The 27,404-nt window shown below is 36.4% G+C and overlaps 1 protein-coding gene across 1 annotated transcript in view; it reads left to right on the plus strand.

Moving 5' to 3' along the window:
* The window catches only part of stan (Protocadherin-like wing polarity protein stan), a 777,611-nt gene that overhangs the window by 300,063 nt on the left and 450,144 nt on the right, over nucleotides 1-27,404 (plus strand). The window contains exon 7 of the mRNA XM_090397383.1: nucleotides 2,042-2,246. Coding sequence (XP_090253509.1) covers nucleotides 2,042-2,246 — 205 coding nt within the window. The remainder of the gene's footprint in view (nucleotides 1-2,041; nucleotides 2,247-27,404) is intronic.

Genomic DNA, 27,404 nt, shown 5'->3' on the forward strand with positions numbered 1-27,404 from the left:
ATTGTTTGTCATCCACTTTACTCCAAATTGTGTCCTCTTGTTCACTTCTGGTATACAACTTACCATTGCTGCTAACAAATATTCTTTCATTATTTCCCACACACTAATGATATCCCGGCCTTCCAATTCCTCCCTCCATGAAACTTCCCCAAGTTGACGTCTAAGACTATTATAATCATCTGCCTTATAATTCCACATACGTTCCCGTCTTTTTGATACTCCTGCATGTCTATTCATTTTCCAAGTCAAAACCATATGGTCACTCTCTCCAACTGGTGGGAGAGATGTCATCTCAGTTATTATCAACTCTTCTGATGCTATAACCAAATCCAAAACTCTTGTACCTCTTGTTCCCTCTATTGCATGTTGCCTACAACATTTGTCCTTCAAGAATTCTAGAAATTCCATTCCCTTATTGCTACATGCATCTTCCTCTCCCCAGTTTATACTACTGTAGTTAAAATCTCCCATAACAATCATTCTTCTTGCACTTGCCAAGAAGAATAAATATTTTTAAAGTCATAATTAAAAATATTAATTCAGAAATTCATGTAATAATCTTAAATAACATTAGAATAATATAGGAAATTGTGTGCTCTAAAGATGCTGGTTATAACACCAGCGAAATATCAGCAATAAGTTAATAAATTAATTATTTACTTATTTTTCTGTATTCTAATATATACTGTTAAAAAATAAACAACATGTACGACGAACACATGTCTGTCAACACGTTTATAGGAAATTTACATTTAAAAAAAAAAAAATTAATGTGCTATCCTGATTAAACTTTCCCAAATTTGAATCGTAATGACTCTATATCTATATCAGAAATTTGGGAAAGTTTAATCAGGATAACACATTAATTTTTTATTTTTTTTAATGTAAATTTCCTATATTATTCTAATGTTATTTAAGATTATTACATGAATTTCTGAATTAATATCTTTAATTATGACTTTAAGAATGTTTACTCTTCTAATACTGAATGATATGACATCACACGGCTTGTTCTATGTGTGAATGATCAATTGTTCATATTCCACCTTGTTTTTTCAAACTATTCCTGTGTAGCCACTGAAGATGGTCTGTAATATTCAGACCGAAATATTTGGCAAATTAAATATTTTTCTTGTGCAAACATATATATATTTCTAATTTATGTTATTTTATTATTATTTTTTTTGGGGGGGGTAGGAGGGGGATATAGCTAGGAAAAAAGTACATTTTTCTCATTAAATTTTCAACGAGAAAGGACATTTCATTAAAATTTCCCATTTTAATTGCATTTCTTTCTTGAAATGAAATTAAAATGGGATTTAAAATATAATGTTAATGGAAGATTTTATTAATTTTCTATTAATGAAGTTGTTTTGCCACAGTGAGTTATTTGTAGGAAAAAAGTAAAATCCAGAAGTGAACCTTGGAATGGAAAGTATTTATTTATATTTATTTTTCATTTAAAAAAGGAAGTAAAAAAAAATGAATTGGGGCTTTGTGACGTTCTTTGATTTTTCAGTATAATAACTGTAGTAGTATTAGAAAACATACCCACATACTCACAGCAAACAGATCAATAATGAACTTCTTATACAAAATACTGCATATGTGTAGCATACAGTAAATCAAGTAAGTTCTTTTAATTTATACTTATCAGATCATTTTCATATCCCCATGTAACAAATTGAATTTCTTGCTAGTCAGACAGACTTCTGCAGAGCAACCACAGGCACATTTTTTGACAAATTTCTATGCTAATTAGTAATTAGATTATCTGATTCTTTTTTTGATAATACTTGTTAGATCAAGTTAATACTGATTACATTTCCTTAAATAATGGACTCATCAAAGAAAGGTTTCTCTACCTTTCTCTTAGGAGGAAAAAGTTGTTTTGTATACTGATATGTACACATACACAGTTGTATTACATCAAAAATCGTTCTTATATGTTCTCATTTTACAGTTTTGAGCTTAAAAAAAATTGGCATTTTCTGTTGTACTTATAGAACATTTGTTTTGTTTTGTTTTTTACCACTGATAGGTTTGTCACTCGAGAGAAGAATGCTCTGATTTTATATAATGGTCGTTACAATGACAAACATGACTTCATAGCACTAGAGATAATCAATTCCCAGTTGGTATTTTCATTTTCATTAGGAGTTAATATATCTCAGGTTTCAACTTTTATACAAAGCGGTGTAAGTGATGGACAGTGGCATGAAGTGGAAATTAATTACTTGAATAGAGTAAGTATACTTGTTAAAAATGGAGCAGTATGTATGGTGGTTTATGCTTATTGCAAGCCTACAGTGCTTTTATATAATACAATTAATCCTGCATTGATTAGTTAACAGGATCTAAAGAAACAAACCTAGATAACTGAGAGGATAAATCCTATAGTCTCTAAGGAATACAGATCACAAAAACCAGTCTCTGGCCCACTGAGCAGTCCTCACTTTCCTGTGATGAATCCTGTTATTAGGTATCTTCCTGAATACTGAGCAAATTAAGGTGGCCTTACCCAACCAAATTACACACTATATTAGCTTAAAATACATACAAATATGATTGTACACCATTATGGCTGGGTTGCCATCAATGAAAAAAAGGGATTTTTTTTTTTTTCAGGGTTCCAGGGCAAGTACTGAAAAGTGATATATAAAAATAATAGTCTTTTTTCCAATCATGAATATTGTAGAAAAGGATATGAGTGCCTTTTCTCCCATAGTATTTGTTTACTTGTGGATACAGGTGTACATCTGAAAGTTTATTGACATTCTAATTCTTTTTAAAATGTTCGTGCATATTTTTCTTTTCAACATGATATCTTTTATCCTTCTCAAAACTAAGCGATGATAACTCTTTGCTGCACTTCTTTAACATTCAAGTTTTCCTCAGCATTCAGGAATATTTTGAGCAGAGGTAATCTCATGTGGTATGGTTATTTTAACAGAATGGGGGAGGAAAGGTTAGCAAAACAGTTAAGGAGACCAAAATTTAAGATTAGACAGTATTGAATTTCTGACATTTAATAAAAATTTGGTGGAAAATGTCAATAGGAGGTTAGTAATATAAACCTGGTACTGTAATAATAATCATGTAAACTTTACAGTACTAGCATACCATCCTATTTACACCTAGAGGGCACATATCAGGAGTTTTATTATTATTATTATTATTCTTATTATTCAGGCCTCCATGGAGTCAAAAGACTACATGGAGGGGTCCTTCCTAGAGAACACAAAGTCTATCATTCCTTTAACTCATTGACCGTTCTTGCTCTCACTAGGCAATGCATTCTACGATTCAACCGCCCTCTATGCAAAGAAACCCCTCTCACCCTCTTGCTCACTGCTTTTTTTTGTAGCTTCCATCTGTCTAGTTTATTCAAATCCTCTTCCAGGGCTGCAACATCTGCACTATTACTGATAGTGCAGATGTGGCAGCCCTGGAAAAACATCTGCAAACAACTGAATATTCCTGATAATGCCAGAGATAGCATTACCCTCATCTGCCCAATACTGTATACGGTCCCTCACTAATTTCTCCAAAATCTTAGCAACTACAGATAAAACACAAACTGGCCTATTATTAGACACTTCCAGTCTGCAACTGCCCTTAGACAATGCCACTATCTTACTTTCCTTCTATTTCTTGGGTACCTTTCCTGTAGTCAGACTTTTATTGAAAATTCAGGTCAGTGGAGCTGTCAGTTCTTTAGCATATTCTCTGAAAACCTGTGGTGAAATACCATCCAGTCCCACAGCTTTACTGACATCCAGAGTACTCAGTATTTGGAATACACTCTCCTCTTGCACTTCTAAATCTTGAATCTGCCCTATCCCTCTAGTATTAAAACTTACTTCTATTATTATTATTATTATTATTACTATTATTATTATCACCCAAGATCACATGGAGTCAAAGACTCATCTAGGAAGTCTCTTTATCATACACACAGCTCATCATATCATGCTTTAAACACACTCAAATTCTCTGCAGACGTCACACTCTTAGGTAAGGCATTCCAATCATTCACAACTCTACATGCAAAAAAACCTGCTTCTCACTCCCCTGCTCAGACCCTCTTTATACAGTATCCAGGGATGACCTCTGGTTCTCTCCTGATCTCCCACTGTTTTCTGTAGAACCTCTGCAACATTGATCCTATAACAACCCTTTACTAACTTGTAGGTCTCTCTATCATATCTCCCCTCTATATCCAACTTGTAGGTCTCTCTATCATATCCACTAGACTCTGTAAATTGCATCTTCTCAATCTTTCCTCATATTTTGACATTCCAGAGGTCAGAAACTACCTTAATCAGTCTCTTCTGGACCCTTTCCAGCATCTCTTTGTCGTTTTGAAAACCAGGTTACCAAATCTGGGCACAGTAGTCCATGTATGGCCTGATCAAAGTCTTATAACATCGGTTCCCAACCGGTGGTACACATACCCCAGGGGTACATGCTGGGCCATTCAGGGGTACATGTAAAATAATTAGTAATGGTGGAAAAACAAGTAAAGTAAACAAAATGCAAAATCTTAGTTATGGAACAATAAATGTCAGTATTTAAAAACAGCTATTTTAAAACCGAGGGGTACAATTTCTAGAAATGGGTTTAAAAGGGGTACACAAGTGGAAAATGTTTGGGAATCACTGCCTTATACAATGGAACAAGAATCTCCCTACTTCTACAAGTCAGTGTCCTTGCATTCCCAGAAGTATTTGTGTTGTCTTCATAATTTTGGCAATGTGTCCCCTAAATTTCAGATCCTTTTCCACTATCCCCCCAAGATCTCTAATCTCCTCGTCCTCTGACAATACATCCCCACCAAGCATAAATTCTGCATCACATCTTTGTTTCCCAAATTTTAAAACCTTACACTTTGCAACATTGAACTTGCATACCCATTCTTTTTCCCAATCACTCAATTTATTCAAGCCTTTTCTTGTAGGGCAACAACATCTTCTCTACTCTTCATACTTCATCCCAGCTTTGCATCATCTGCAAACAACTGATTATCAATCCAAATCTTCTCCAATATCATTAATATACAAGTTAAACAGTAATGGCCCTCAAATAGACCCCTGAGGCACACCACTAGTGACCTTCCTTTTCTGAGATATTGCTCCACCATACACAACTTGCTGATACCTATCAGATAGCCAGTCCCCGATCCAATGCACTTATCTAATATCCAACCCATCTGCTCTAGTTTGACTATCAACTTTTCATGCGGTAATCTATCAAAATCCTTTGCAAAATCTAAGTATATTACTGTGTATCCCTCTCCTCTGTCCAAGGAAGCTGTCACCTTATTGTAATAAGTAAGTAGATTGCTAAAACATGACCTCCCTTTAGCACATCCATGCTGCCCATCACAGATAATACCATTGTTGCCAACCCAATTCTGGATGCTAGCTCTCACCATCTTCTCCAACAACTTAACAACAACCTGACACAGAGATAGGCCTGTAATTGGATGCTTAAGTTCTATCACCTCCCTTATGAAGCGTCACAATCTTGCCCTTGTTCCACTCCTTTGGAACTCAACCCAGTGCAAGACTCATGTTAAAAAAATATGTCAAGGCAGATGTCAACTCCCTGGCACATTCCTTTAGAATATGTGGTGATATATTATCAAGTCACACAGCCTCGTTCACATTTAGTTTGCTCAACTCCCTATACACCACTTACTCACTTACAGTCAGTCTCTCCTCCCCATCATCAAGTACTCTCAATCTCTCCATGAAGTCACATTCATAAGATTGAAAGACTTATATTAACTGCTCATTAAATATTTCCACTGTACCTTCTGCAACAGCTGACTTTATACCATTTCTACAATCAGTGTCATCCTTCCATAATCATAATTTTTTTTTTTTTTTTAGCTGCTACATACCGAAAGAACTCCCTAGGAGTTCTTTCCTTTTTGCCTTCATTAGGTAACTGCTGCTCATACCTTATTTTGCTACCCTAACCAACCAAGTCACCCGTTTTGCTTGGTCTTTGTAATCCTCATGGAATTGGCTAATACCACTTCTCTTATGCTGCCTCATAATGTCCTTTTTCTCTGCATCGCATGCTTAATCTCTTCATTCAACCACTTCACACCCACCTTATTTAATCTTCTGACTCTTAGATTACATTTAGACATTGCTTCTACTAGATAGTTATTGAATATCCTCCAAGCTACATTGATCTCTTTTCTAGCTAAATCCTCATTCCATGCTAGAACTGCAATCTGTCTCCTTCCTGAGCTCTTAATAATCACCCCCCCCCCCCTCCCGCTCCTTGTAGTCACATATACTCTTTTCTCACAGTGGTCCTCACATTGTTGGCAATCACCCAGGTAATCACTTTATGGTCACTTTCACTGATTGATGTGTGATTGTGTGATTGGACACCTCATTTTTAATTACATCCTCTGATGAGATGATCAAAATCAAGACCCTCAATCCTTGTGTGCCCCCTGTTGTATACTGTCTGAGGTAATTGTGCCTCAAAACTCAAGAAACTCATTTTTTTTACTTCCAGTTGATATCTCATCATCCCAGTCTATATTGCCATAATTAAAATTGCCCATACTGATCACCCTTTTCTTATTTGCTTGGCTAATGTGATTTTACATTCCATAGTCACTACCATCCACATTACCAGGTCTATAACAGCGTCCAACCAAGTATTTCATTCTATTCACCCAGGGCCACCCATAGGAATTTTATTACCCAGTGCAAATGCACATCATACACTGTCGTTAGAGCCGGCCCTGTATTCACCTTTATCTCGCACCATACTGCCTCACAACCACTGGCACTGTTTCCCTCTTGCATCTCTATGTTGTATGGGCATAACTCTTTCTCTATCATCAATAGTACTCCCCTCCTTTTTTACCCTTTCTGTCCTCACGAAACCCATCATACCCTTCCATCTCTATTCCTGTCAAGATGTCATCCTCATCCAATCATGTCTCACTTATTCCAATAATTTTTGAGTGAACAGACTCAATTAATGCAACCATTTCATCTGCCTTGTTTCTTACACTTATAGCATTGTATACAAACACAGCAGCTCATTCCTGGATCTACAGCTAGTTCCACTGATACCACTCATTCCATGTGATTTCTTCTTGCTCAACTGAAGCAATTTCCCTTTCTGATTATTCATTTTAGAACCTTCTTCAAATCCATCTATTTTCTTTTGATTCCAGGTCATCCCATTCCTTTCCTGTCTACACCTGCATTCACATCCTCTTGGAGCATCCACCTTTTTCATGCTGTGTTCCCCTGTCCATGCTGAGCCTCCCTGTTTCCCTGTTCGTCTTGCACACCCATTCTCTCATTTTCTGTACTCATGCCACTCACTTCCTTATTCATAACTACCTCTTCAGTCTATCCTGTCTTACTCTCCTGTTCTTCCATATCGCTTCCCACTTGATCAGATTCATTCTTGTACTCACTTCTCTACCTTCTCCGGGATGAAATAGTCTAATAAAGTGTTAATTGAACAACTCCACTATAGTCCTCTGCATCAGTCACTCTATTCCATTTTTATCCCACAATATCATTCTTCCATAATCATTTCTCCTCTTACTAGCCACATAGCTAAAAAATTCCCTGGGATTTTCTTTTGATCTTAGTACCAATCTCTTCTCATATTCTAGTTTCATCTTCCTTACCATACTAGTCACTCTCCTGGCCTGAGTCTTATATTCTTCATGCATCTGATCTTCACCTCTCTCCTTATATCTCTTCCATAACCTCTTTTTCATCTGCAGTTCCTGTTCGATCAAATCCAACTGTTTCCTCTTGATCCCAGATAATCCCATCCCTTTCCTGTCTACACCTGCATTCACTCATTGCTTACTATTGCTGCTAACAAATATTCTTTCACAATTTCCCAAGCATTAATGATATTCCACCCTCCATGGAACTATCCCAAGTTAATATCTAAGACTATTATAATCACCCACCTTATAATTCATGGAAGATGAATAAACAACTTGGGGAAGAGATGTCATCTCAGTTATTATCAGCTCTTCTGATGCTATGACCAAATTGAAAACTCTTGAGCCTTTTGTTTCCTCTATTACACGTTGCCTAAAACATTTCTCCCTCAAGAATTCTAGAAATTCCATTCCTTTATTACTACATGCATTTTCCTCTTCCCAATTTATACTTCTGTAGTTAAAATCTCCCATAACAATCATTCTTCTTGTACTTGCCAAGCTCAACTGCCTAAACATCTCCCGATCCCCACCCTCTGTGCTCCTTGGTTTGTAGCAACACCTCACTAAATATTCTGTCTTTCCCACCTCTACCTCATACCATGTGCTTTCAAAACCATTATTGTCACTACCTTCCAAAGCCTCCACTCTTAGAGGACATGAGCCATCACTTATCATAAGCAGTACTCCACCACTGCATTTTCCCTTAATATCCTGCTGAAAAATGCTGTTCCCTTTTACTTCTATTCCTGTTATTATATCATCTTCTGTCAACCACATCTCAGAGATCCCTATAATCTTTGGCCAGGGTGATGCTGTCAGCGTCACCAATTCATCTCCTTTATTTCGGATACTCCTGGCATTAGTATAAAGCATAAAAATGTGACTGTTTCTATACCTATCATTATCTCCTCCAGACTTCACTGGACTCAGCTTTACCTGATGTTGTCCCCCCTTCCTCCAAGCACCCAATTCCCACAGGTAGCAGGCCACCCCCTGCTACCATCCATTCTGGGAATTCTAGTTTCCCTGCATTGAGACACCGACTTGTTCAAAACACAGCAATCCCTTCAGATGCTTACGTCCTTCCTCATTCAAATGCAAGCGATCTCTCGCATACAGTTCCTTTATGTCCTCAAATGCCCTCCAAGCATCTATATATTCCAGTCCTCTCTTCTGAAACATTCTGGATATTATGCTATTCTTTAGTACTGCTCTTCTACTCAGCTCATCATTATCATGCCTGGGTAACACACACACACACACACACACTATCTTTTCTTTCTGCCTTTTCTTTTCTACAACCTCGAGCATGAATCTCAGATCTCTCACCTCTCGATTTACATTGCCTCTCAAGTCATTCGTGCTCACCATCACAATGCTTAATTGCCATAGCCACATTTCTATCATTCCTCCAGGCAAACATGCCTCTGGCATCCTATCTTACACACCACAGATCATCGTCTCCATACATCACTCCTGTTACCACTCTATTCTTTGATTGCTCACCTGCATCCTTCACTCTCCCCCCCCCCCAACACTTTCTCTCTGTGTTCCCCTACTTACTGTATCCCTGGTTCCAGCACTCCCTTGCATTGTTCTCATTTTCTCTCTCCTACTGTTTCTATTCTCTCCTCTGCTATCATTCTCATAACTCTCTCTCACTCCTACTCTGATTCGCCTTGCATTCATCTCTTCCATTTGCCTAATCTCATCTTTCACACTTTTCATCTCATTTCCACCTCTTCTTTCAGCTCATCTGTCTCTCTCTCTCTGCAAGTTAGCCATTCTTGCTCGCCATTCATCCTCCCAATTAAGACCATCTCGAAAAACTTTACAGTCATTCAAACTTTCCACACTCCCCACTCTTATTTTTTCATTCATATTTTGCTCATAATTCTCGCCCTCTATCACACTATTCATCTCTTTAGGTTGAGATCTCCTGCCCCTGATGCAATCAGCTTGGTTATGGTAATCTCTTAGCTCACTAAGTTTTTCCCATTGCCTACATTTTGTGCATATATGTACTTCCCCAACTGCCAGGATGGATGCATACATACATACCATAAACCCTCATCAAATCCAACAGATTGACTCCTACACCTCTGAATCAAAAAATTAGAATAATCATACACATTTTTGTGTAATGATTTCCAATTCTAAATTATTGCATAGAAAACAATTATTACAAAATATGAATTAGCAGCATCTATGTCTATGTACTTTGTATATTATATAAACAAGTAAACACATAATATTAATGGGGATCCTATAGAGCCATGTAACCTATCAGCACCAGTATATAAAATCATTGCAAGCTCAGAGACTTGATTGAGATATTTTTTCTCCCAGAAACTGGGGTTTTTTCATATATGTACATGCAAATACAAAAGCTAGAGTACACATGCAATTTATAGATAATAATATTAATGATGATAGATAGCATTGGCTGTAGATGATAGTTAGTGGATTTAAGTAAAGATGGAAGGTTAAGTAGTGTAGACAATAGGCTGTGAGGAGTAGGGTTCCCTCTCTTGAAAAGCATTTGGATTTCTTAGAGGTATCACTTAAATAATTTGAACACACTTATTTTCTTTCCGAGGAATAAATCATCTCCCATTCTTTTCTTAAACAACTTTTTATAATTAAAAAAAAAACATTGGTATAGAAAATATGCACACAGAGGATTTCAGACAACTGAAATTCTTAATTGCTCAGTTTATATTGGAGCTGAGTATGAATCCTGTTTAGGATATGAAGAACTTTTATAAGGGCCTTTCAACCGAGGCTGAGTTAGCTGGTCTCATACAGAAGGGTAGGATTTTTCCTCTCAGAATCCTGGGTTTTTCATCTAAAAAAACAGGCAAAATAGCCTGGAGGACAATTTAGACATAATACAGACATAATAGTCATAGCTTGGTTGCTTTGGTCATAAATCCAAAACAACAAACCAATTAGACAACAAATATATGCTTGGAAACCTTGATATTGCTACACTTAATAAAATTAAGGGAAAAAAAATCTGATTGTACTGATTGCTTTTGTAGATCTAGTCATCATCAATTTCATGATATGTACCTCCAAGGAGATGTTCAGGTTACTATGACAGCATTACATAATTAAGTTTATATTATTAATCTCCTATCAACAATTTTCCTCCAAATCAATCTATTACTTGTGAGCACTCCAATATTGTTATATCTAACATTTCATGCTTCTAAGGCACTTCTGACCGAATCAATCCATGTAGACTTTGGTCTTTCTCTGCTACCATCTTGGCATCAAACACCTGTTTTACTAATCTTTCTTCACCTATTCTGTTTAAGTGGCCATATCACCTTAAATTAGCTCTGCTTACATATTCTTGAATGCTAATAATGTCAAGTTCCTTTCTATTGTCTTCATTTTTAATATGATTCTGCCATTGATGCCATTGGTTCACTCCCCTAATTTTTCTCAGAACCCCCATATCTGTGGTCTCTAGTCTTTGATCAAGTGTTTTATTTCTAACCCAACTCTCAGATCAATAACTTAAAACTGGTTTAAACACTGTCTTGTATACTGTTCATTTGGTGTTTTGGTTAATTTCTCTCTTATTTCATATAAATTTATTCAGCTGGCTACCCACTGTACCAGCTCTGCTTATTTTCTTGTCTATTTTCAGATTTAACCCGAAATCTTCACTAAAACTGTTGTAAACAGCAGAAATATTTTACTTGTTCTATATGATCTCTTTTCAGAATGCAGCTAAAGTTTTCTATGTTCCTGCCTATTTTTATGCTTTTGGTTACTTTATGGCTGATTTTCATGCCAAATTTGTTACAGCTGTTATTCAATTTAGTTAGTGAATTCTGGAGACTTACACCAGATGTGTTTAGTAGTACAACATCATCTGCATAAAGCAAAGAGCTAAGTTTGATATCTCCAATTCTGATATCAGGCTTGTTACCACTTTCTTTCATAATGTGATCCATATAAATGATGAATAACAGTGGAGATAATGTACATCCTTGTCTTACCTCCTGATTTTTCATCAAATCATTTTCCCATATTTCTTTCAATTCTAACTGCTGACTCTCTCTCTATGTTCACTGGGCATCTACTGATGCCGTATGGTCACTCCGATGCTCGATGATGTTCCACACCAGGCCTCGTCATGTAGTCCTGTTGTTTGTTTTTCTGGCAGCCTCAACTCTCTGAAGATCAGTCACTCCACACACGCCATCCATCCATCTCATTGATGGTCTACCCCTGCCTCTTTTTCCAGGAACTTTACCTTCTATTACTGTGCTGAGAAGTCCTCCTTCCATCCTTTGTATGTGTCCAAAATATTTTAACTTTCTTCTGTCAATATCCTTAAGGAGCCTTAAAGTTCTACTAACCTTTTCTAACACCCATTCATTTGTACACCTTTCAGTATATGATATCCTCATCAGCCTTCTGTAACACCACATCTCAAAAGCAGATATCCGTTTCTTATCTGACTTCTTTAGGTTCCATGTCTCGCATCCATAAGTCGCTGTTGGAAAAACAACTGCATCTAAAATCCTCAACTTTGTTCCCATGGAGATAGATCCATCCTTCCAGATTTTAGACAGATCTCTGACTGTTGTTTTAGCCATTCCTAACCTTTTTTCTGACATCTTCTGAACAACAATTCTTCACATTAATATTGGATCCCAGGTACTCAAACTTGCTGACTTCCTCAATTCTTTCTCCATTAAGATACACTTGTTTCTCAAGAGCTTCTCTGTTTGTTTTTCCTTTGAGAACCATGATCTTTGTCTTGCTAGAATTGAGTTGAAGTCCTCTGTTATTACTGATCTTGTTAACTTTGTCAAGAATTAGTCCTAGTTCTTCCATGTCATTACAAAGGAGTACTGTATCATCAGTGTACCTCAGATTACTGATCAATCTACCTCCTATTGTAATTCCTGTCCTGAGCTCATCCAATGCTTCACGCATGATGTCCTCTGCATATATACTAAACAAGTGAGGAGAAAGTAAACATCCTTGTCTAACTCCTTTTCCAACTTGAAGCCAGTCAGTCAATCCAACACCTGTTCTTACTGTGGCTTCTTGCTCCTTATACAAGTTGGCTACCAACGATAGTGTGTTGAGGAAAACCCATTCTTTTCATTACTTCCCACAGTTTCACATGCTCAACACAGTCAAAAGCTTTAGAGTAGTCTAAACTGCTGACTGACAACTTAAACATAGACTATGTATTGCTTTTAAAGTTCCATTCAGCCCATATAATTGTAGTGTTTTGAAAAGCTTTCTCTGGACAACTGTGGATGTCTTTTCCAGATCTACAAAACTAAAGTACAGATCTTGCCAGGAGTGTGAGGATGTCTGTGAGAAAAGGGTATATGTGGATTGTGATTATGAAGACCTCAGGAGACAGCTTGCAGGTGTAGCATGGAATAAGGAGTTAGCTGGAAAAGAGATCAGTGCAGCTTGGGGGATATTTAAGAACTATCTAGTTGAAGCAATGTCTAAATGTATCAAGCGTCAGAAGGTTAAATAAGGTACGTGTGAAATGAATGAATGAAGAGTTAAGCATGTGATACAGAAAAAATGGGCATTATGGAGGTAGCATAAGAGAAGTGATAATAACTGATTCCATGAGGATTACAAAGAGCAGGCATGTGACTTGGTTGGTAAGGGTGGCAAAAGTGAGGTATGAGCAGCAGTTAGCTAATGAAGCCAAAAAGAATCCTAGTGAGTTGTTTTGATATGTAGCCAACAAAAAAAAAGAACGATTATTGAAGGGTGACATTGATTGGAGAAAATGGTATAAGGACAACTGTTGCGGAAGATATAGTAGAGATTCTTAATGAGCAGTTCATAAGAGTTTTTTATTCTTGCGAATGTGTCTTCATGGAGAGATTGAGAGCATTTGATGATGGGGAAGAGAGACTGACTGTAAGTGAGCAAGAGGTATGGGGAGTTGAGCAAACTTGATGATAATGAAGCTGTGGAACTTGTTAACATATCACCACTTATTATGAAGGAATGTGCCAAGGAGTTGATATCTTCCTTGACATATTTGTTTAATATGAGTCTTGCACTGGATCAAGTTTCAAAGGAACAGAAAGAGGGAAAGATTGTGCCACTTCATAAGGGAGGTGATAGAACTTAAGCATCCAATTACAGGCCTATCTCTGTGTCAAGTTGTTAAGTTGTTGGAGAAGCAGGTGAGAACTTGGGATCCATAATTGGGTTGATAACAATAGTATTATCTTTGATGGACTGCATGGATTTGCTAAAGGGAAGTCATGTTTTAGTAATCTACTTACTTATTACAATAAGGTGACAGTTTCTTTGGACAGAGGAGAGGGATACACAGTAATATACTTAGATTTTGCAAAGGCTTTTGATAGATTACTGCATGACATTCATAGTCAAACTAGAGCAGATGGGGGTTGGATATTAGATCAGTGCAGCGTTTCCTAACTTTTCCTACGGGGAACACTTCACAAATCCTGAAATTTTCACGGAACACCTTGGTTATTTTGTAATGTATTAATTAATAATTAATTGTTAATTTAGCTAATTTTTATTATTAATTAATAATTGATCATTACTTATTAATCAATTAAACATAAACATCATTAAATTAATTTGTGCTGATTTTCATTGACATATCCCATTCTGATCACCAAAAATTTATAATATTATTATAAGTGCTTACGAGTGATTGCAGACTTTTTCTCCTGTGTTCTGGTAGTTTTCCCATCCTTTTGTACTTCTGGAGATCACTTTGTAGGCTGGTGGTCGATGATTCACTACCTGTTGCATCACAAACACCTTCAATAAGAGATTTCTTAATATCAAAATTAAACAAATTCCCTTGTCTCTTAATCATATTAAAGTTTAAATCTGCAGGCCTATTACTTTTAAAAAATCATGGCACCACAGTTTCGAAACTTTCACCCTACAATACGAACATGCGAAGAAAATATTCAGTATTACTAGATTTGAAAACCGGATAGACTACCTTGATCTTCAATTCTAGTGGAAAAATTTCTTTATACATCCTTGCTGATTGGTCGCTAACATTTGCAACACAGATGTTATTTTTTTTAGTTTTGAGAACAGAGAATATGCCACCCATTGTTGTAATCGGCTTGCAGGCAATTTTTATGACCGGTCATAAACAGCGGTATTCCCTTTCCCAAATGTTGAAAGGTTTCGATGTGTGAAAATTAACAACAATTCATGAATACTTCCACGTTTAAAAATATACAGCTTGGTCACTAACATTTCCTACACAGATGTTATTAGGCGTTCTGGGTCTGAGCTTTTCGACATATTCATGAATGTTATTTTCCTTAGAATATTTCCACTATAAAATATTTATTCATGAAAAATGCTTAGAAAACTAAAATGACAAATTCCAGGAGAACTTCTCACAGAACACTTATTCACCTTCTGTGGAACACCAGTGTTCTGTGGAACACAGTTTGGGAAACCCTGGATTAGTAGCAGTTAGCTAATGAGGTTAGTGCATTGGATCGGAGACTGGCTATCTGATAGGTATCAGCAAGTTGTGTATGGTGGAACAATATCTTGGAAGAGGAAAGTCACTAGTTGTGTACCTCAGGAATCTGTTTTAGGACATTACTGTTTAACTTGTATGTTAATGATATTGGTGAAGATTTAGATGGAGATATTCGGTTGTTTGCAGATGATGCAAAGTTGGAACGAACTATGAAGAGTAGAGAAGATGTTATGGCCTTAAAAGAAGACTTGAATAAATTGAGTGAATGGACATGGGAATGGGGATGCGAGTTCAATGTTGCAAAATGTAAGGTTTTAAAATTTGGGAAACAAAGATGGGATGTAGAATTTATGCTTGGTGGGGATATTTTGTCGGAGGTGTTGGAAATAAGAAATCTTTTGGTGATAGTGGATAAGGATCTGAAATTTAGGGTACACATTGCCAGAATTGTGGGGACAAGACAAACACTTCTGGGAATGATTTGGAGGATACTGACTTATAGAAATAGGGAGATTCTTGTTGCATTGTATAAGGGTTTGATTAGGCCACACATGGACTACTGTGCCCAGATTTGGTAACCTGGTTTTCAAAAGGACAAAGAGATGTTGGAAAGGGTCCAGAAGAGACTGACTAAGGTAGTTTCTGACTTTTGGAATGTTGAATATGAGGAAAGGCAGAGAAGTTGCAATTTACAGAGTCTGTTGGTAGGAGGAATAGGGGAGATATGATAGAAACCTACAAGTTAGTAAGGGGTTGTTATAGGATCAATGTTGGAGAGGTTCTATAGAAAACAGTGGTAGGTCAGAGGATAACCAGGGGTCATCCCTGGAAGCTGTGTGAGAAGTGGAGTGAGAAGCATGTTTTTTGCATGCAGAGTTGTGAATGATTGGGATGCCTTGCCTGAGCATGTGGTGTCTACAGAGAAATTGAGTTTTTTTAAGGCATGGTGATGAGCTGTGTTGGTGACAAAAGGACTTCCTAGATGAGTCTTTGACTCCATGGAGTCTTGGGGTAATAATAATAATAATCTTGTCATATTTCCATGATTTCTCAACTATTTGTCTTAAAGTGAAAATCTGAACTTGACAGCCTCTATTTGGTCTGAACTCAGTTTGTTCTCCTCCAAGTTTCTCTTCCACAATATATCTCGGCATCTTTTCAAATATACTTGCATAAATCTTGCCTGGAACACTTAGTAGAGAAATTCCTCTGATTCTCACATTCAGTTTTATTATCTTTTTTATAGATGAGTATTATGAGGAGCTCACTCCAATCATTAGGAATTCAGCTTTCTGACCAGGCTCTCTGAATTATGCAGTGTTGCTACTACAAAACTTTTATATCTCCATACTTAAGAATTTTTGTTGAATACCATCTACTCCAGCTGCTTTCCACATTTCAAATTTTTGATAGTCTTTTTTACCTCAAGTATATCAATACTTGAATATAGTATTGATATACTTGAGGTTTTGATATTCCTCTTGATATTTCAAGAGGAATGCAAAGTCTATCTTTGCATTCCTCTTGAAAATTTTCTAGTATGGTTCTATCACTGCTTGGTTCATTTAAAAGTTTTTCAAAGTAATTACTCCAGACAACTTGAATATCCTTAGCTTCAGTTTTCATGTCACCTTTATCATCTGTATTTCCTTTTGCAGCTCTTTCCTTCATTTCTAAGCTTCTTTAATAGCCTCTAGAGCATTCTGCAACCTTCCTGAAATTTATTTTCTATATTCTTACTTTTAATGTAAATTAAAGATACCAAGAAATTATATACTTGGCTTAATCCTTTATCCAAGTGTAAGCAAACAAGTTTGTGCCTGAACTATTTTCAGGACTGGGGCAACTCGTATACAGAAGCTTATGACTTAACATTACTTACCTTAGTATCCCATAATGCAAAGCACATATTGTTACATATAATGCTATACATTATGGGAAGGGTTACTACTCCCCAGACTAGTTTTGACCTTTATTGAGGTCTCATCAGTGTGAGCCAGACCCAGAGGTGATACCAAGGTTGAAGTAATGCAGAAGTCATATTTTCGTATACGAGTTGCCAAAAGGTGTCACACCTTATTATTAAAATATTCTGGATTAGAGATAGTTGTTGGAAGTTTTTCTATTTAGTTATACTATAGTTATACTATACTATACTATATTCTTACTTTTGTTTAACCTTTTATACACAGCTTTGCTCTCTTATATTTCCTCTGTATTCTTTTAAGGCGTCTGCCAACTTATTTGCTAGGATCTTTTGGTATGCTTTCTTCTGTTCCAGGACTGCTTCTTTAACTTCTTGTCTACCATGGTCTTCTTATTTTTCTATCCTTGCAGACACTTTTGCCACATACCTCTCTAGCCGAATCAATCAGTGCCTTCTTCAGAGTTTGTCACTGAGACCCCAAGGTTTGATTAGTATAATCTAATTTATAATTATATAATTATATAATTTGGTTAGTATAATGTGAGTGTAGTATAATCACAAAATTGAAATTTCAGTTCCTCATTTTAAAACCCAAATAATTAAGTTTTTTTTTTATGACTTAAAATAAGATAACTTGCATAAATTGTTATTCTTGCAATTTTCTATGCCATCGCAATAGTTCATGAATACAAAATTTATACAAAAATTATACTGAACACAACTGAAAGTAGTTCAGTAATGTTTGTAATTTCTAAAGCTCCAGTCAATGAAGATGGGATGTGGTATATCAACAAGCAAGCACCTGTTCGATATTCAGTACTTGCCATATGCAGCCTGAAGTGAACATGCTAAGAAAAAGAAATGAGTTAATCCTTCAGGCACATGAACTAACTCAGCTTAGAACAAAAAATACAAATAAATATTCTGTTATTGTACTAGTACTTCTTTGTATTATTGGACATATTTAAAACAGTAAACAGTATATGTTTACTGAATAACAAAATTCCATGATTTTTGTTATTCAGTAAACATATACTGTTTACTTCCAAAATAAATTTTTAATTAGCAACATAAAATCTCAACAAACTCTATAAGTTAGATATCATAATAGAGTTTATACAAAATATTTCATGTTTAAAGTCCTTGAATTTGCTCTTAATGAAAAGTAAAGTACCACTACACTGACAAACGTACCACTACACTGACATGGTGTGCTTGCTTCACTACAAGGATTTATGATCAATGCAACTCTTAGTCTATACACAGTTCTTGAGCACAACTAGCAGCTGCTATTCCTATATCTGCTGATTAATCATGAGTATCAGTAAAGTACTAAATTGCTAATTAGTGGCCAACACTGCATGATTCATGGTGTGTGTATTATGCCCACCTGGTTGGCTGAGTGGTTAGCGTATCCGCTCTCCATCCTAAAGTCTGCCGCTTCTAATCCTGCCATGGGCATTGATGTTTGTGATTGTCTGTGAAAATACCAGGGAGTCCAAAGACTCATCAACGGATGAGTCTTTGGACTCCCTGGAGGTGTCAAATAATAATAATAATAATAAATATATATATATGTCTGCATGGTTAGCCTAGTGGCTTTGCACTTCGCAACCATATGCATGGGGAAGGAGTGTCCTAGGTTCGATTCCCATCGATGACGTGAGGAGCTTAAGGATCTTCCTCAGCCATAGCCAAGTTAGCCGGTCTTGGGCATAGACAGCAGGGTTTTTTCTGCCAGTTTATCTGGGGTTTTTCATCCCGCAAGCAGGCAAACCAGATCTGTGAACACACAGGCTACAGTCATAAATATATGGCAAGGGAATGGCAATGGGAAACCACCTTGTGTCACTATCTTCCTAGTAATCAGCTGCAACCCTCTCAAGAGGGTTGCAGCTGATTACTAGGGAGATATATATATATATACTGTTTAGCAAAGAAATACTTGAGTTCTATTAATATTTCATGAAAAATGTGACTAAACTCTGTAGATGAGATCATCAAATTCCTGATAAATGCCTTAAATGATTTACAGGATACCATAATTTCCTGTCAACAGTTTTCTTTCAAATTAGTCTGTTATATGTTAGGGCTTGCATTTTCTCAGAACTTATATTTCATTCATCTACAAGCATTTCCAGCTGCATCAATCCTACTAGATCTTGGTCTTCCATTCAATCTCTTGTCTGTCATCACAGTATCACACACCTGTTAAGTTAACTGTACCTTTCTGATACCATTCTGTTTTAAATGGTATCAGAAATCCAAGATTAGCTCTGTTAATGCATTCTAAAATTCTAACATTGTCAACTTCATTCCTGATATATTCATTTTTCATGTGTATTTTTTGTTTTTTAACATTTGAATATTATCCACTCAAGTTCCTTTACACATTTCAGATTTTTGATGGCTTTTTCTACTTCAGATAATTTATATGTGCTTTTGACTTCTTCTTATTATTATTAGACCTTCAGGGAATCGGTGACTAATCGAGGGAGTACATCACCCACAACAGCTGTCATGCCTTCTCTTAAAATCATTCATGGATATGGAAGTAATTTTGCCTTCCATTGAAATAATTCAGGAATCTGGAATGTATATTACGAGGATAGAGTAAGAGTATTTGGACTGCAGACACTGGCAGACAGAAGAAAGTAGTGCAATATGATAGAGATCTAGAAACTTTTGAGAGGACATAATAGGATATTGGATGATAATTTTTTTTATTATATGGAAGGGGAGATAGGACAAAGTGCATCCATAGAAGTTAAGTTTGTGTGCAAGTAAGAAAGGAGTATGAGCTAGATTTTTTTCTCATAGAACTGTGAGTAGAACAGTTTGTTGGTTAAAGATGCATGCACTACTTCGACCAGCAAACTGTTCTACTCACTTACAGTTCTATGAGAGAAAAATCTAGCTCTTACTCTTTTCTTACTTGCACACAAACTTAACTTCTATGGATGCACTTTGTCCTATCCCCACCTTTTATATAATGAAAAAAATTATCATCCAGTATCCTATTATGTCCTCAAAAGTTTCTAGATCTCTATCTTATTGCCTTGCCCCACTTTCTTCTATCTACCAGTGTCTGCAGTCCAAATACTCTTACTCTATCCTTGTAATCTACATTCTGTATTCCTGATATCATCTTTGGAACCCAGGAGACCAAATTTGTATATAGAAGTCCAGGTATGGTTGCATCAAAGCCTTGTAAAGAGGCAAAATTACTGTATCTGTACAACATTCATTTTGTATAACAGTAATGTTGAATGTTCTTCAACATTCAACATTACTGTTATCTTCCAAATTGTATTTGCAGTTTTTGCTATATGACCTTTGAACTTCAACTTTCTATCCACCTTAATTCCAAGATTTCAACCCTTGTCAGTTATTTCAAGTATAATCCTACTCATATAATATGCTGTTGGATATCGCATCATGCCAAAGTGCATAATTTTACACTTATTAACACTGAATTGATCGGAGACTTGTTTTACATAAGCAAAATGATAATAGCCATTATCATTTTGCTTATGCCTCCAGCCTATTCAATTCATCATGTAAATCTACTTTAGATATATTGTTGGTGAGGCATCCATGCATAGCAGAACAATGGCAGCTACGACATCTTTATTGGTTGAGCTAAATTTTCATGATTTTCTGCAGTGGAAATTTTATGAGATGTATTCATCACAAAAGTTGAAAGATTTGTGGAAGGAGAGTGACATTGGTGAGAGAACATGTTATAAATGCTTTGAAAGTGAATGTGGAAAGAACAAATTACATGAGTAGAGTATAGTAAAGAACATTCATACAAGAGAAAAATATAAATATTGGTGATAATAATGAAAGTGCAGTGGTAAAATCTAGAAGACCTGAATAAAGAAATTGTGTGCTTGTATGTAGTCCTTCACAGGACAAAGTGTGACATTGAAAGGCTGCAAAAACAGCAAGAGATCAGTCAACCTGAAAATTGAAAAAACAAGAGGTCCAGTGGCAAAAAGAAAAATTATAAGAGTAATCAAGAGAATGAGCATAAGCATTTAATTATCTACAATGATTCTATGATAAGGGAAGTTCTTCATGAAAGCACTACAAAATTTTTGTTTCCCTGATGCCACAATTAACAATATTAGTAATACTGTCAGAATGCAGAAAGGGAAGGCGAAAGAATTGATTGTTTTGGCTGGAATCAGTGACCTGTGAGGTGAGAAGTATTGTATAAGAGAGAATATGAAAGAATTGTTGGTAGAAGTGAAAAACAAAGAGAAAGAGGGTGAAGTTTGTGAGTCAGCTGCCACGCTATGATAGAGTTGAAATGAGAAGATAGCTAGTGAATCAATATGAAGGTTGTGCAGACATAATGATGTAGAGTTTCTGGACTAATGACCCCTGAGTTTTATGGATAGAGAGATTTGTACAGTGCTGATGAATTGCACTTAAATGGATTTGGAGTTGGGTGTCTGGAGAGAATTTTGTTCACTGAGAGTGTGAAAGCACAAAGTCAGGAAAACGAAAATATGTGGAATCTAGTCTCTCAGACAACGATATTGAGTAGGATAGTCAATTCAGAATGTAAAGGTGGGTGGGAGCCTAAGAGGATTATTATTATTAAGCGAGACCTCCAGGGAATCAGGGACTCATTGAAAGAAGCTATACTATCTGCACCATCTATCATACCTGTTCTTGAATTAATTCACACTACTTGCACATGCCATATCTGATGGCAATCCATTCCAGTAATGCACTTCTATGAGAGAAAAATCTAGTCCTCACCCCTTCGTGACAGCATTCATTCATTCTCAACTTCCAATGATGCCGTCATGTATAAAAGGAAAAATTCCATCTACTGGAAAACTGTATAACCTTTCAGAAGGTTATACAGTTTCACTTTCAGAAGGTTATACAGTTTCACTTTCAGAAGGCTCAGTTATATCAACCCTCTTTCTCATGTATGCTACAGTTTTTATATATATAAAGGCTAGGCACATCAGGGATAAGAGTGAAGAGTTTTTTTGCATTGTTAGTGCAACCTTGCCAAACATTATTGGTATTAGAGACTTGGATAACAGCAGAGGATGCAAAGAAGGTACATGTCATCAGCAGATGATATAGTTACAAGGATGGGATGTGATGGATTTAGTATTTTCAGGGAGGATAGTGTAGACAGGACGGGGGTGAGACTGCTGATGATAGCAGAGGAATTGCAGCCAACAAGATTAGGATTTAGTTGGGCAGATGGTAGTACATTAGAGTCAATCTGGTGTGAGACTGAGGCCAAAATATAAAATTGGTTGCTGCTATAGGCTAGGGTTGATGTGGAAGACATGCATCAGCAGATCAGAACATTGAGTGCAAATTGAGTAATTATTATGGAGGACTTCAACTTTGGAGGCATAGATTGGATGGAGGTAAGTTCACCTGGCAAGAAGGTAATGGAATTTATACATTTACTCAGAGATAATTAGTAGAATGTGGTGTGTGTGTGTTGGGGGGGGGTCAGGGTAACAAGAATGTTGAATCTTATTATAGTATCAAAAGACCTGTCCATAAATAAGGATTGCCTGCTGGGAAAAGTGATCATGTGGTCTTAACTTGGGAGACAGCAAAACATGTGAAAATTCTAGTTAAGAAAGGGTATATGTAGAACTATAAGGCAGAGTGGGGAAGAAGTCAAGGAATAGCTGGAGGAAGCAATGTCACACTGTATACCCAAGGTCAGGATGGTAAATCAGGTTGGAGTTAGATGGATGAGTAATATCGTTAAGCATGAGCTGCAAGTAAAGAATGTTGTGGAGTGTAATGAGAAATGTGACCAGTATGGTAAGGAAGGCAATTATTTCAGATTATGAGAAGAAATTAAAGGAAATCTCAAAGAGATTTTTTGCAATGATGCAGCAAGTAGGAAGAAGAATGATTATAGAAGGATAACTTTAATGAGTGCAGATGGTAGAGAGGTAGTAAAAGCAGATAAAATTTTTGAGCTACTTAGTGATCATTTTGCAATGGTATATCATCTGAGTGAAGATACCGTTATGACAGAGGTGACAGGGACTGATGAGAGAACAAAAGTTGATGAATTCGAGGAACTTAAGATATTGCAGAATCTGAATGCAAATACAGTTGTGGGATTGGATGGAATATCAGCTAGCATTTTAAAAGAATGTTCAGGGGAACTGGTGATGCCTTTGACTAGGTTGTTTATTTTAAGTCTCAGCTCTGGAAAAGTTCTAAGAGAGTAAAAAAAGGGCAAAATAATTACTTTGCATAAAGGAGGATCAAAGTCTGATAGCAAATTATTGACCAATCAGTATCTCAGAAGTGGTAGTAAAAGTACTGAAAAAGTTGGTCAAAAGAAAGAGAATTCAGAAATGGGTGGATAAGAAAGTGATACTCTATGAGGGGCAGTATGGCTGAGTTTGATAAAGGGAATAGCTACGCAGTGATACCAATGGATTTCGTAAAAGTGTTTAACAGGATACCACATGGAACTGTATCCTGTTCCACATGGAACATGTAAGCAAACAGCCACAATGGGAAAGAATATGAAACTGTTGGATAGATACCAAAAAGTAGTATGTGGAGGAGCAGAATCCAGAAGGAAGGTGACTAGTGGTGCAGTAAGGATCTGTGCTTGGACTACTGTTGCACACCACTGGTCACCTTAAATGTGGCAGATTCATATCATAGATATACTACTTTCTGATACCTGTCCATCAGCTACCACTTATCCAAGCCAATAGTTTAAATTTCAAAACTCTATTTTGGAATTTATATACATTTTAAATAAGTTAGGAAATTATTGACTTTTTTTTTTTTTTTAGTTATCTTACATTAACTACTTAGGTGGCACTTTTAAGAATTGTCTGTTATTGTACTGATGATGACTATGATACTTAGGCTAAAATTCTACATCAAGTACCACAACAATGTGCTGGATACTATTAGTAAAGAAGGCTAAATGCATTAACAAAATTATATTTCTAAAATGTTGTAAGATGGTTCAGGTTATTCCTATATGTTTTAAAATAAAAGAAGTTTATAGATCTCATAAAGCTCATCAGATATACTTAAAACTAATAGGTCACTTTTTAATTATCAACTTTACAAAGCTAAAAAATCCTTAGTCCTCTTAAATATTATTATTATTAAGAGAGACCTCCAGGGATTCAGAGACTCATAGAGGGAGGCCACATACTACACACACCAGCTATCATACTTATTCTTGAATTCATTCATTCACACTGCTTCCACTCACAACATCCAATGGCAATCCATTCCAACCATGCACCACCCTATCAGAGAAAAATCTAGCCCTCACCCCTTCTTAGCAGCATTCATTCTCAGCTTCCAAGGATGCCCTCTTGTCCTTTCCCCATTCTCCATACATTAAAAAATTCCATCATTTGAAATCCTGTATGATCCTTTCAGAAGTTTGTAAGTCTCAATCATATCACCCCTCTTTCTCCTGTTTGCTAGTGTCTGCAGTCTACAAATTCTCAATCTGTTTTCATAATCAGTATTCCATAATCCTGATATAATTTTCAACACTCTCCTTTGCACTCTTTCCAATACATCAGAATTACAGTGGAAACCAGGAGACCAGAGCTTTGCACAGTAGTCCTAGTGAAGTCTTATTGAAGCCTTGTAAAAAGGCAAAATGACATCCTTATCTTTACATGTGAACATTCATTTCAGCATTGCAATTATCTTTTGAGTTGTATTTGCAATCTTTACTATATGGTCCCTGAACTTCAACTTCCTATCTACTAACATTTCAAGATCCCTAGCCTTATCAGTTTCTTCAAGAATAATCCCACCAATATAATTGATTGGTGGGATTATGATGAAATGAATGACTTTACAATTACTGACATTGAACTGACATTAATTTTCCCATGCCCACAATTCCAGATTATTCAAATCATTCTGCAAGTACTGCATATCAGCAGCATTTCTGATTACCCTACCTATCTTTGCATTATCAGCAAATAGCTGTATGTCGCTTGTCAAATCCTTTCCAATATCATTAATATATAGATTGAATAACAGTGCACCAAGTACTGATCCTTGTGGTTCACCACTCCATTGGTTACCTTAAATCTTGCATGACTGGGACCCATGCTGTCATGTTGTTCATGAGAGATCTTTTAGCAGAGTGTATAAATTACTCGACCTCTCGCTGGAACACTGAGCTAAGAAAGAGAACTGGAGATGGCACACAATACATCACTAACTAAATACTTTTCATTCTTCTTTTTCTTATGCAGCTTGTCCCACTTAAGTGGGGTTGCTTTTTTTGGGTGAGTCTCCTCCACATCCTCCTGTCTTGGGCTGTAACCACATCCAAGTTCTTCATCCTCGTCCTTCACCAGCTCCCTCCATCTCTTCTTTGGCTGTCTGTGCTTCCTCCTCCCCTGCACATCCATCTGCATGACCTTTCATCCCACATATTCATCCACTCTCCTCATCACATGACCAAACCATCTCAACCTTGCCTCCTGTATTTTCGCTCCTAAGTTCATAACTTTCACCGTTCCCCTTACATAGTCATTTCTCAAACGATCCTTTATGATTACACTGCACATTCACCTAAGCATTCTCATCTCCACTACCTCCATCTTGCTGATGTTATTTTTCCTCAGGGCCACAGTTTCCATAACATATGTTATGGAAACTGTGGCTGATCTGTCCTATAGATTTTGCCTTTTAGATTAATTGGCATCCTCTTATTGCATAGCACTCCTGCCATCTCTCTAGTTACTCCATCCTGCTTGTATCCTGCATCCTACTTCCTTCTCAGCCTCTCCTTCCTCTTCCATTGTTGAACCTAAGTATCTAAAGTCTCTAACCTGATGACATTTCCCTCCAGCTCTGTCTCCTAACTGCCATCCACTTTGCAACACATATACTCTATCTTACTTCTGCTTAGTCTCATACCTCTCTTTCTTCCAGTACTTTCCCTCCATCTTTCCAGTTTAGCTGCCACTTCTTCTCTTGATTCTGCACATAGCAAGATATCATCTGCATACAACATTGTCCAAGGCACATCTTCTCTTACCTCCTCTTTTGCAATATTAAACAGGAACAGACTTAATGCTGATCCTTGATGCAAGCCAACTTTCAATTGAAAACTTTCTGTCTGTCCCAGGCAGGTCCGAACTCTTGTAAATAGGAAGTTAGTAATGATGTAAATTTTTCATGTAGTAATATCATATCCTGTATACCCCTTGAAGGTACACGGCAGGAATTTGATAATGATTATGTATCTTAACAAATAATGTATTTATAATTAATAAATGCTAATATTCTATAATATACGATATTCTCCAATTTATGCAACAGTTTACCATGCTGTATTCTGACCTTAGAAAAATCAAAATGTATCATGGTGTATCCATTCCCCTTGTCTAGTTGAATGGTAACATTGTTATAGAATGTGAGCAAGTTGCTAAAACATGACCTTCCATTAGTAAACCCATGTTGCTTATTGCAAAGTAGAGATTCATTGTCAACCCATTTCTGAATGCAAATCTTAACCAATTTTTTCAAAATCTTTTGGTCGATAATTGGATACAGCAGTCTTTGCACCACCCTTGTTCAATGGAATTATCATACATTGTTTCCATTCCTGTGGAATCTTCCTTGTTCTGAGACTCATATTAAACAGCCTCATCAAAGGAATAGCCAGTTCAGCTGAACACTCTTTTTTGAATTCAGTTTGTTGCACAAACTGAATTCTTATTCAGTTTGTGCAACAACTCTAATAGCTTGTCCTCATACAAATGAGTTTCTTCATCCAGTGAAGAGGTAGAATATAGAGGTAAATATAGAAATCGCTTCTATCAAGAACATTTTGGAAATTTCTTAGTGGCTGAAGATTTTAACATTGTTTTACACGTTTCAGCAACTTCTTACCTATATGTTTTTAATGTTTATCATAATAGTTTAAAGCATAAGTTTAATTCACTTGTTAACTACTTTAGAACCAGAACTCATAATGTCTGTGATACAGATATACTCATTATCAGCCACCATCAGTCATAAGGATGAACTTTTTGTTTTGTCAAAAGGACATGATTTCTCAGTTTCTCCCAAGATACTTTTATATTGGGAGATAGACTTTTTTTATACCATAAAAAAAGTCCTCGATCCTTAACCACGCTACCGGCCAAGACGTCTATAGACGTCAAGGTTATCATGGATGTGAAGTGCACATTAAAATTGTAATACCATCG

Source organism: Typopeltis vanoorti, chromosome 1, assembly GCF_054136105.1.
Source record: "Typopeltis vanoorti isolate ZY-2024b chromosome 1, IOZ_Tvanoo_1.0, whole genome shotgun sequence".
Taxonomy (NCBI): Eukaryota; Metazoa; Arthropoda; class Arachnida; order Uropygi; family Thelyphonidae; genus Typopeltis; species Typopeltis vanoorti.